At 31.1% G+C, this 12,947-nt stretch overlaps 2 protein-coding genes across 2 annotated transcripts; both read left to right on the top strand.

Moving 5' to 3' along the window:
- Positions 1-2,245: 2,245 nt before the first annotated feature.
- On the top strand, positions 2,246-5,944 carry LOC145317355 (centromere protein V-like). Its single transcript, XM_080158400.1, has 6 exons — positions 2,246-2,404; positions 2,691-2,772; positions 3,750-3,839; positions 4,174-4,213; positions 5,028-5,133; positions 5,806-5,944. The coding sequence occupies exons 1-6, from the start codon at positions 2,381-2,383 to the stop codon at positions 5,890-5,892; spliced, it is 429 nt and encodes a 142-aa protein (XP_080014526.1). The 5' UTR covers positions 2,246-2,380; the 3' UTR covers positions 5,893-5,944.
- A 1,227-nt stretch (positions 5,945-7,171) lies between these two features.
- shv (DnaJ heat shock protein family member shriveled) lies at positions 7,172-12,485 on the top strand. Its single transcript, XM_080174700.1, has 6 exons — positions 7,172-7,493; positions 8,055-8,190; positions 8,981-9,244; positions 9,601-9,677; positions 10,054-10,119; positions 11,513-12,485. Exons 1-6 carry the CDS (start codon positions 7,426-7,428, stop codon positions 11,997-11,999), a joined length of 1,098 nt encoding a protein of 365 aa, XP_080030826.1. The 5' UTR covers positions 7,172-7,425; the 3' UTR covers positions 12,000-12,485.
- Positions 12,486-12,947: the final 462 nt, after the last annotated feature.

The following is a 12,947-nucleotide window of genomic DNA, read 5'->3' as shown; positions in this document are numbered from 1 at the left end:
TCTATTTTTAAAACCTAAACTAATTTCAATCTTTCTTATTTTCAGATAGCAACATTTATTTATTCTTCGAATTTCATAATTTTTATTGTTGCCATCATTGAAAATTGTTTGCTTCTTTCAAAGTTTAAAAAAGAATTAATATTTTAAAATTAAGTGACGTAGGTTTGTTCTTGTGGTAAAAGGATGTAAAAATTATTAGAAAAAAACCTTTTAGATTGAATTGATCCTTTTTTTTATAACCCAATTATCAACTTTTACCAAAATGTTTTCATAAAAAAAGTAATATTTGTTAACTAAGGATTTGCTTTTACTTTTAGATGTGCCCAAAAAAAGAGAGGAATAAGATGGGCACACTTAATCTTAAAAGGATATTCCAAAAAATATTGAAGTAAACATCCTCAAATAAATTTATTTTTATTCTCATTTATCTCTTAAAATAGATTTGTAGATAAAAATACCCAATAAAAATACACTCAAAATATAAAAAACACATTTTTTTTTCTTATTTTGATATTTAATTTGAATTGAGAAATTTCACTTTAAAAAATTAATCTAAATAATTAAAAAAATAGTTTAAATTTCTTTATGATTATATTTATACATATTTTGAAAAATTAGATATTTTATAGTTATAAATAATTGTGAATATGTTTGAAACTTTAGTCTACCTCATCTGTTGTTAAATTTAACTGAATATAAATACAATAAACATTCTTTTTATTATTTTTATTTATAAAACAAAAAATTTAATGAGAGGAGGAGGGCGGGGGGTAATCTCACACCCCAATCCGGCAACAAAGCCCCTAAAGGCTATACGCGAAGCCACATTGTTTTTTTTCGCTTTGTTGGAAAAATTCTACAAATTGATTGATAGAAAAATAATAAATGTAAACCTAAACTTAATAATAACTCAGGGAGTTAGGGATATTGTATGATATAATCTATAACTTTTTATTTGAATTTATAAAAAGAAATGAGTAAAGTTGTAGAAAGAAATAAAGGTGAAATATATGAGAATATAAGATTTTTAAAAATTTAAGTCGACATGGAGTAGTAATTCAACCATGTACAACAACTGCATTTGCATAAAAATATTACTGAACCCAGAAACAACAGCAATCTGCAACCGCATCTAAGTAGTTCATTTCCTCAATATTATCAATGGTTGTCGACCACCGCCGAACCACACCAAAATAAATGATGGCGATCTTTTAAAAATATACATTTTTTCTCAGAAGTATCCCATTATTCGTGCCCTAATGTAGACCAATTCAGATTTACAAATAACATTTTCTTTTCAATCAAAACTAATTTTCTCTTCCCATTCTTTTCATTTATAAAGATAGCATATATTCGGAGCAGATTAATTTATATTGGATTAGAACCGTCGGTTCTGAGCCATACTGACAATCATGTATCGTATTATAGTCAATTTTTGTTAGCCAGGTTCTTTGGCCCTAGGGGTCAACAAAATATGAATTAATAGTACGATGCGAAAATAACTATTTTAACATCCAAAAGTAGCAATGATTTTTAACAAAGAACAATCAGAAAGCCAATTTTAATATAGTCTTCAAATTATTGTAATCTCATTGCATTTATGAAGCTTTATGATAAAAAGGTTGATAACATCCATAAGTAGCGAAGCTCAAGAATTATTGAAAATTTATGAGAAAAATATTTTAGTCAGACATTTAACTAAAATAACTTAAAAATTGTTCCACAGTCAGTTCTGACAGACTGGCTCACAAATTTAAATATAGAGTGGATGAAAACAAAAATCAGATATTCCATATTCATATCTAATCTAATCTACAGCTGAGAAAATGAAATTTCTCTTTGTGCTAGATCAATACAGATAGACAGACAGAACAAGATAATTGTAGTGGAGATACACAGTTGACACAAAATTATTCTAAGAATTTCATCTTTTTTTCTTGAATATCAGCCAAGTAAATTACACTTACCATTTAGAAAATATAAATGTCCCCTGTAGCATTTATCAACCTGACAGACCAACAGACCAATTAAATCATATATGGAAGCTCATTATTATCGGTAATCTTCACAAAAAATAGGCCGTCTTTCTTCAACAGAAATGTAAAAAAAACGTAACTGTAAATATACGTTTCCCCCATACTTTTTCTTACAGACGGACAGTCGTATGTGTTGGTTTATGGAGTAGCTTTGCTCCTAAAAGAGACTTAAAAGCAATATGTCTTAATTAAAGATAAGTTTTTTATTAGTTTGAATCTTGTCTATAAATATAAAACTTGAAAATGTAGATATTTATTGAGATTTGATTAGTTATGTTTATATATCAAAAGAATTAAGTCATATTTGCTTATATAATAAACAACAGAAAATATAGAATTCTAAAATGGAATCGACAACAGAAAAAAAGGTTAGATTCTAAAGACCTTATAATTTCTTGTTCTATAAAGCTATAGATTCCCTCACTTCCCTTACTTTATGTATGTATGAATGTAACGATTACCTTCAGTAAGATTGATCACCAGCCAATATAATTGTAATATGATGTAAAGAGTTCAAAGTGTTTTTTGTATTTTTAGAAGCGAGGCTACTCTATAAGTAATTATGTCCGTTTTTTTATATTTTTATATGAGTAAAAGGTGCGTTAAATTCTATCAACTATGTAAAAGTGAAATTAATGTTTAATATATACACAGGTAGTTGAAGAAATATTGCATTCTGGAGGTTGTCACTGTGGTAAGGTGACCTGGACAGCTCTGGCTCCCAGTACGGTCACAGGTAATCCATACTCTATATTCTGGAGGGTGTCACTGTGGTAAGGGGACCTGGACAGCTCTGGCTCCAAGTACGGTCACAGGTAATCCATACTCTATATTCTGGAGGGTGTAACTGTGGTAAGGTGACCTGGATAGCTCTGGCTCCCAGTACGGTCACAGGTAATCCATTCTCTATATTCTGGAGTGTGTCACTGTGGTAAGGTGACCTGGACAGCTCTGGCTCCCAGTACGGTCACAGGTAAACCATTCTCACTTATTAAAGTGTTATTTTGACAATATTAATATAAAATGTAATTACACTTTGGTCATAAATAAATTAATCAGGGCTCGGCAGCCGCGGTTAAGCCTAAAATTAAAACCCATTTGGATGCTTTAAATTTTTTTAAAGAGGAACTGCCATATTGGGGTCAGGTTTTAAATTTTAAAAAAAATTGTTTTCTTTTTAAATTGTAAAAAGTAGATTTCCCTGAGCCTTCGAGGCGGCTGACGCGCGGCTGCTGAGCCCTGATATTATTTGGAACGTGATACATGTTAGTTATAGAGCTTATGTATTAAAGCTTTAGGTTTAACATAATTACCAGTTAATTTGTCTATAAATATGCAATTTCTATGAATTATGTCGACTATTTGGCAATAGACAAACTGGTCTTGTTAACATATTATCAAGCTGCTCTTTTTCAATTTATCTAGATTTTCCAGTATGACATACAAATCGATTAATATCCGCAAGATCAGAACCGGTTCTCAGCCATACTGAAAAATTATGTATAGCACCGTATTACAGCCAATTTTCCACGAAAACTAAAATAAAAATCTTATATTAAAAACAAGTTTTGTTAGCTAAAAGGAATATGCGCGGAAAGCTGTCTATGATACGATGAGATGATATATTATTTAAGACATAATTGTTGACATAACAACATTCCAATGATAATACGCCTGTTTATGTTAATATCAAAACATTACAATTTTTTTCAGTTGTAAAGTGTAACTGCTCTATCTGTATAGCAAAGCAATATAGTGCAGTTATTATTCCTAAGAATAAATTCAACCTTGTTACTGGGCATGGTAATTATAATTCATTTTTTCGTCAAAACTGTTTTAATTTATCTGATAAAGATCCTAATCTATTAATAAAAAGAATAGGTATAATATGAGGAGCACAATTAATCTAAATCTCAAAAAAATTTAATTAATTCAATTGTTGGTTACCTATTGGATTATTAATAAAATAATTTTAACTATTCATACTTAATTTAAATTAATTTGTTAATAGAATTTAAATTTACTAAATCATGAAAATTAATAGTTTAAATAAAGCATCTCATAAGAAATAATAAAAAAACTCATTATGATTAAAAAGAAACTATGATGATGGTGAATTTATGATTTTATCTTTTAGATGATGTACAGATATATAGTTTCAACACTGGAAAGGCAAAGTAAGCTTTTACGCTAATATGAAGTATACATTTTTCAAAGCGAAGCTACTCTATAATTCGAAATGTCCGTCCATCTGTTAGAGACGAAGTGGGGGGAAATAGGGGATAGACGTCTGAAATTTTCAGGGATTGAAAAAGTTCAAATTCTGCATACTTTGATAGAGTTTCTTTGAGATTTACTTATTGATTGGGGTGCTAGTTTGATTTCAAGTTTTTTTTTAAAGTTTCATGATTTTCTCAAATCCTATTCACGATAGTTGGCTGAAATTTTCAAGGATTAAATAAATTCATTTTTACATATTTCCACAAAGTTCATTAAGCTTTACTTAATGTTTGGGTGCTGAATCAATTCCTAGATCTTCACGTTATACATTTAAAAAGTTTCGAGATTAATTTTAGCTTATCTTTTATGATACTGATCTATAGTTCATTTTTTCCATATGTCCATCCACAAATTTTGAGCTTCGCTACTTATGGATGTTCTCATCCATGTTTGGTTTTGAATTATTTTGACAATTATTCATCCAATAGACAATTCATTTAAATCATTAGGAAATGCTAAACAAAAATCAAGTGTATATGACTGTACAGTTAGACCTCGTAAACAGCTGAACCGGTCTCGGTCTAAAGTAGGTTGAATTTATGGCCACAAAAAAAGCCTAAAAAATGTTGTAAGTATGCATGTTGCAGCGAAGCTCCAATATGTTGTCGGGTTGTGGCGAATCCATGCAGTCTTTAAATGATATAGGAAAAGCTTTAATAGCCACACTGACTTTATAATTGATAGTTTGAATGAATGAAAATCTATTCTCAGGCATCCTTTCTGTACAACATGCGGAGTAACAAGTTATTACTTTCCCAGGTCCAATCCTGATGGAATTGGATTTATGACTTATTCTGTCAAAAGTTCCTCAATAAAGGTATGTAAAATCAGGGCTCGACACCTGCAGCCGTTTTACGATACCAGGCAAATGGACATACTCAAAGTCATTCGCCTTCATATGCTTAGCAAACGGTCTCTCGCAAATGCCTATTCGAGCAGTGAACCCTTTTCCCCTTGAAATGAATTGAAAATTTGTTTATTATTTTATATCAGGTTAAATTAGGTTATATTATGTACTTGGTAATTTCAAAGATGAGGGGAGGAGGTTTTCAGTGCTCGATTGGCACTTTGGGGTAGATAAAAGATAAAGGCAGGAATATAGTAGATAGCCAGTTATACCGAAACCACATTCTAGGCCAACAGGCAACTTCATTTATTTTTGTTTACGCCGGATTAAACAGTTTTTTAAGGCTACCAACAGCTGTCGATCGTTTTAATTATTTTCAATATAAATTGGGTTATTTTCAACAACAGGCCCAACTACAATTCGTGCATTCATCGGCGAAGCTGAGGACTTAGAATGGCTTATTCTTTTTCTTAGCAGCACTTATGAGCTGCCTACCTGACAATGAGGCTTAGCAAGCCGCGCGACTAAATCCAGTTTAGGCTACGGCTGGGGATATATAAAACTTCTTCGTAAGCCATATGTGACTTTTGTCAAATATATAATAAAATGTTACTATAATGAATAATGATTATACCTTTCTAGGAAATAATTTGCAAAGCATTTGATGGACAAAATTGGGAAGCCTCATTTGCAGAAGCAAAATATTTTCATGAATTTTCAAAAGAATAAAAATTGTATCATTTTGAAAAAAAATAGATTTAAAATAAAATTTTGATATTTATTACTTTTTATTATCTTTTACTAAATGGTACTATGTATGTGTAACCCATGTAATATCTCGGAAACCAATAAACTGATCAGTCTATAGTCCAGGGTATGTTGCATCCTAATAAATAAAAATATGTATGATAATAAGAGCCTTCCAAAAAATTCTATTTTTATTTTAATTTTTGTGTTATATTACAAACCCTAATAGGCTAGGGGTTAATCTACTGATAAATACATAAAGAAATGTTGGATTTTAAAAAATAAAATATAGTTGCAAAGTAAAAATTTCTTTTTCATGCTTGAAAAGATTTCATAATAATATTTGATACTAAAATACTTTTTACATTAACCGTAGGTACAATAAGTATTTTTAGATGCTAGTCATTGTTTTAAGCAAACGAATCAATAACAGGTCATTATTTTTTAATTTTTCAAAGGTGATTCCTCTATTTAATCCTAAATAACTTATTCCATATAAAATAGGTATTAAATGTCGTCGTTTGTATAAGATGATTTTAATAATAAATATAACTGACCAATAAGAATGCGTCTTAGGAGGCGGAATTTGAGGACAAGTATAAATTATTTAAACCAATGAGAGAAGAAAACTACATAAATTGACCAATGATAAAATTACTCGTACTAAAATGGACTAATAAGAGTTAAACACGGAGCTGCTTACTATCAGGGAGTAAGGGAGGGGACAATGGGCAATTAATTCAATATAAGAGTTATCAAAGAAAGGGCATGAAATCCAGTTTAATCCAATAAATTTGTAGGAAATTATAAAGGGATTGTTAATTGAATAATAGATTTCCATAGCGTCATGTAAAGTGAAATCACAACTTGTTTTTGATGAAATATATTGAGGTTTTTTGGTGTGATTTTTATATTAAAAGATTATTGGACCCGGCCAGCTGCTAGCAAGAATATGACTGCCCCTTTTTATTCTGTTTATTTCCCTTGCCCCTTGCCCCCACCTCCCTTCTCCCTTCTCCCCGTCTGCTACATTCCAAACTAACACAACGAGTGTTTATTTCCCTTGCCCCCACTTCCCTTATCCCTTCTCCCCGTCTGCAATATTCAAAACATACATAACGAGTAGCGGCATTTCATGCGCAAGTCCCCAAACTCAGTCAGAAACTGCTAAATTCTTGCACATTCCCTTTAAGCCAGTCCCCAAAGTCTGAGACTCCTAAAAATTAAATATTTGATCCATTGTCCCCTCCCTTACTCCCTGGCTTACTATACTTTCTAGCAGACAACAAATAAATGCCAAATTGATTCATAATCATAAACACATTCGAGAAAGTTTTAATAATTTATCCTTAAAAGAATGCTGAAATAATAAAAATGAATAAATAGTTATTTCAAAAAATAAATCTAAAATTATGAACTTTTACCAGTGATTATTAGTCATTAAAAAAGCATTCAAAATTATTAGTTTATTAAAGATCGACTAAATAAATAAGTACAAAAAATTAAAAGTTTAAGATGAATTATTCTCGATTATTTGGGTTTCTTGTTGTTTTGCTGGTTGTGATTGCAGATTCTTTTGCTGGGTAAGTATTTTATTAATGATAATATTGGTCATGCCTCTAGTTATGGGGGATCTTGATTCGTTAGGGTTTTGAAGGGCGCATAAAAATAGCCTGAAACCTTCCAAAGGTTTAAGATAAAATTGTAGCATTTAAATTTATATCTTAGGTTTTTAATAGTTTGCGATATCTCTCAAAAGACAACTAATAAACCTTACTCTTAGTGTACGTTTTAATTTAAAAGTAATAAATATATTGTAGAACTTTTAAAAGTACGTCTCTTCTTGGCCCTTCTTCCTTTTTTCTCTAGGGAGGTTATATACAGGGACCATAAAATAAAACCTACCTATGACTTTCAAGATCTTTAAATGATAAGAGGATTTAACTGCTTAAGTTTGTCATATTTCTCGGCAAATTGTACGATCTCGGAAACTATAGATAGAACAAGGAGAATAGCTTATATGGAGGGGAGGGGGTGGTAAGGTAGGCCAGGCTAAATAGAAAAGAAGTTATCCAGATCTTAAGTTTGCTGGAATTTGCAGGATCCTAGTGATTCGTATTTTACATAACTTATTTTTTTTTCAGGCGAGATTTCTACGGAATTTTGGGTGTAAGTAAAAGAGCCACAAAGCATGAAATTAAGAAAGCTTATAGAAAATTAGCCAAGGAAATGCACCCAGACAAAAATCAAGATGACCCAGAAGCAAACGCAAAATTTCAGGTAAAGAAAGTTGATATTATCCTCTTAGGATTTTTTTCAATTTTGAAAAGAGGACAACGCCAGAAAGTTACAAAATGATTTGTCTAAGACATTTGAACTTTGTTTAGGTACCCAAGTCTATACATCTTATCTAAGGTTTGTACCTCGGAAGCCCAAAAATGTGTGTCCATCACCAGATCTTTTATTTATAATTAAAGACCACAAAGTCACGTGTGTCTTTTTCTCTACGCTCGTTATCTTTATCTTAGAGAGCACAAGAAAACATGCTTACAGCCAGGGTATCGGAGCCGTTTAATTTTGATGCGGCTCCGGCTCCTACCTTAAAATAAATATATCAACTTTTGTTCATTATTGAAATTGAAAAAAAAAAATATTACAAAATATTTTGCTTTTATTTGATTAAAGCTATATAAAATAGAAGGATGAGTGTCTATTTGTTAAGTAACAATAGTTTTTCAGTTTATTATATGGAAATAGACCGTTGCCAAATTATATTATTACTTTAAAAAATCACTTTTGGCTAATCAGGAGCCGGAGCCGTTTTTAACGAAAAATACGGCTCCGGCTCCACCAAAAATGTTGCTGCTCCGGCTCCGAAACACTGCTTACAGCAATATATTTAAAAATTTTGTTTTGACATTTCATTTGACTCTTCTTTTTATTAGATATAATGGTTATATTGTTATTGCTCTACTTCAATGAAAGACCTAGAATGAAATGATATTTCAATCTAGACTTTAATTATTCTGAACCTAGGTACCTACTTTAATTCCAACTATTATATTTTCAGGATCTAGGAGCAGCCTACGAAACGTTATCAGATGATGAAAAACGTAAGATTTACGACAAAGGGGGTGAAGAGGCCCTGTCTAGAGACGGAGGTGGCGGCGGAGGAGATCCTTTCTCAAGTTTTTTCGGCGGCGGTGGTAGTCCGTTCGGCGATTTCTTCGGTTTTGATCACGATCAAGGAGAGAGAGAAATTCCTAAAGGAGCAGATATTACTATCGACACATGGGTCACTTTGGAAGAGTTATATGTTGGTAATTTTATAGAGGTGAGTTATCCTCATAATAAAGTAACAGGATGTTTGTCTGTCTGTCTGTACCGGAGGATCTCACTAACCGCTGAACCGATTGAGTTCTCCTTTACAGGGTAGCTTCTCAAGGACCCCTAGATGCCTCTAGGGACATAGACGCTAGTTTTTATATAAAGCAAATGTTTTTATCAAATCATGTATTACCACAAGTGTACTTTGATAATTTTGAAAATAGAAAAGAAAATATGCATAAAGATATAGTTAGTTTTGAATAAATACACCTTTAACTTTTTCTATTTGAAAGGTTTTTACGTTTAGAAAATTTTTTGTTTTTTTTGTTGTTTAATTTTTCTATTACATTGTATTTTTTGTAGATGACCCACAATAAACCAGTGATGAAACCCGCAAAGGGTACAAGAAAGTGCAATTGCCGCCAAGAAATGGTTACTAGGTAACTATATTGTTTTTTTTTTGTGTAGAGTACTTAACGTCATGTTTTAAGCCCAGAAGCTCGTTAAAAAAAACCTTTGGTAAGTTTAAATGTTTGAATTTAAATTGTTTATTTTTAACTAAGTGAGTGAATATCTAAAAAATCAAAATTGTAAAAATAATTTAACGATAAGTCTAAACATAAACTAATTTTTTTATAACATTTGCTCTTAACTATTTAAGTTAGGTGTACTTTGTGCTTAGCTCCGACCTTTTTATTTGCTTAACTAAAGTTGCAGCTGACATATATTCCTAATTTATTTTGTCTATTAACGTTTTCTGAAATTCAGAATCACATGTATTTACGAACAATATCTGATGATGCATGTGAATTTCAGGTCCCTTGGTCCTGGTAGGTTCCAGATGATCCAACAACAAGTCTGTGATGATTGTCCTAATGTCAAGTAAGTTTTTAACCATATTCTGATGTTCAACTTTTGTATGTGAGAATTTAGGTATAAATTGGATAATACTCAGTAATCTAGATACATAGGATAATTCTTAAAGTTGATTTATTTTTATACCAAAATGTCCTATTTAATTGATTTTTTGAATGGTTAATTTTAGATGATTATAAATTTATCAGTAACATGCACTTCGTTTTTTTAGGGGGTTGTGAGTCCGAGAATATAATACATTTCGGTGGGATTAAAACAAAATAGTTAGCCAATATTCTAACCAGATATATCTCGTGAATAGCATTAGAGATACTTACAATATTATATTCATTGAGACAGACACTGGCATAAGGGGGGGGGGGGGGTGCAACTTAAACAGTGGGCAAAATGATCTAAATATTGAGCTAGATTCTTGAAACTTGGTACATAAGCCTAGTCCTATAGGTATTACATCTAAATAAAAAAAAATTAAATTTTTAGGTTAGGTAAGAAAACCCTGCGGAAATTTAGATTTTTTTCATTTAGATATAGTACCTCTAGGACTAGGCTTATGTACAAAGTTTCAAGAATCTAGCTCAATATTTAGACCATTTGCTCACTGTTTCAGTTCAGATGTCATTACGCACCCCCCCCCCCCTTTTATTTCCATGCTACCTTCCAAGGTGACTCTTGAGTGGTCTATTTTATGTTCAATTAGCACCTTTGCTCCTAGAATCTAGGGGCGCTCTGCTTTCTTCAAAGGGCTAAATTGGTGACAGAAAAATAGCCACAAACTCTTCACAGACTTAAATCAAAAAATAAAAAAACATAAAAAACATTACAGGACCTATATTAAGATTACCTAAACTAGAGAACTCATCGGTTCAATAGTTATTGAGATCTTAAGCTTCAGACTGAAAAAAAATTACTTCTTTATAAAACAGGATAGACAATTAAGCCATCGTTAATAAGACTTTCTATTTAATTTTAAGTTGACAATTTTTGGGTAGTTAAGTAAAGAACAGCTTCGCTATTAAACATGAATAATAATTTCTTTTATTTACAATTAGTTTAATCGCTGTAATGTTATACTTTAAGTAGGTACACCTTCATATTTCCACTAAAATTACATATTATGATAAATTTTATAAGTTTGTTCTTTTTCATGAATGTTATTTGCTTTCTATTTTTATATCTTTATTAAAAGAATTATGTTTGTAAAGAATGTTTTTCAATATTGCTCTTTTTGTAACATTCAATAATGGACATTACAAAAAAAGTTAAAAGTTAACTGTTACTTTATGTTGCCGAGATATTTGTTGCTAAATTTGAAATGGTTAATTTTTCAGTAGGCACTCAGTCTGATTTTTTCATCAATCAATTTATTTCTTTGAATACCTAAATATTTTCTTTCTTCCAGATTTGTGACAGAAGAGCGCCATCTTGAATTTGAAGTAGAGCCTGGAATGATGGACGGCATGGAGCACAAGTTTGTGTCTGAGGGTGAACCTCACATGGACGGTGAGCCTGGTGACCTGGTCCTGCGCATCCGTACCTATCCACATGACAAATTTGAGCGTCGTGGCGATGATTTATATACAAATGTCACCATTAGCTTAACAGACGCGCTGACTGGATTTGAAATGGATATTGTCCACTTGGACGGACACAAAGTTCATGTTAGCAGGGAGAAGGTTACATGGCCGGGTGCTAGAATTCGCAAGAAGGGCGAGGGTATGCCCAATTATGAAAATAACAATCTTTTTGGAACACTATATGTTACCTTTGACGTTGAATTCCCCAAAGGCGAAATAAATCCTGAACAGAAAGATCAAATTAAAGAAATTTTACAGCAAGATTCTAAAGCTGCCGCTTACAATGGATTGGGCGGCTTTAAACCAAGTTAGCCAGTGGATTAAGATACAATTTTATAGGTATTTGTTATTTGTTCAATTTACTCAATTTGTTTTGTGATCTTAAAAAAAATCTAGCAAAATAAACAAGAGTGAAGCTGGAAATTTTATAGTGATAACATATAAAGTGAAATTTCTATGCTGAACTAAAAAAAAGATAATTTTTAGAACAATTAAAAGTACTGGTATGAGCTTATTTGGTTATTGAAACCAAGAGCAAAAATCTTATTTCACGGGCACACTTGCTCAACAAATTTTAGTTTCATTTTGTTTTATTCTCAAATTCATTTATACTGAACACTTTTAGGGAGTTTTGTTTTCAAGTAATAGGCAAGTTTATGTATTTAATTTCTTAGTTACATATTTTAGAATTATGTCCTAAAATTGTTTGGTTAAATGTTTCCTTGTATTGCAATTGTGATATTATAAATATTTAGTTTGTTAAATGAGTTTACCTTGTTATAAATGGTTGAACAAAAATTTAATTCTTATTTAGTTAGTAGATATTATTAGGTGTGTTTTAACTAGGATGACATCATCCATAAGTAGCGAAGCATATGAATATATATACCTATTTAATTCAGCATATAAAGAATATCACGTTTCTCCCATTAAAAATGAAGGGACTCTCATAGCATTACCGACAGACAAAATAATGTATTGAGATGCAAAGGAGCTGGAGAGTCATTAATCTAAAAATTATTAAGGTAATTTTAAATTATCGATTTGTCATTTGCTTGCTAAAAATTTTGGACATTTTTAACTAAACTCGATTAGTTTGTTTTAACTAGCAGTGTTAAAACTTTTCGACCTCTAACTAATCTACATAGATTGTCACCTATTTTAATTTGGTGGGCGAGTTTTTCACAGAATGTAATTCAAAATTATTGAAAGATGACGCAATCTTACGTTTGATTATAATTTGTTTTTTTTTACAGAGAA

The sequence above is a fragment of the Acartia tonsa genome, chromosome 1 (genome assembly GCF_053477335.1).
Source record: "Acartia tonsa isolate MP-2025a chromosome 1, ASM5347733v1, whole genome shotgun sequence".
Lineage (NCBI taxonomy): Eukaryota > Metazoa > Arthropoda > Copepoda > Calanoida > Acartiidae > Acartia > Acartia tonsa.
This window is presented reverse-complemented; position numbering and strand designations above follow the sequence as displayed.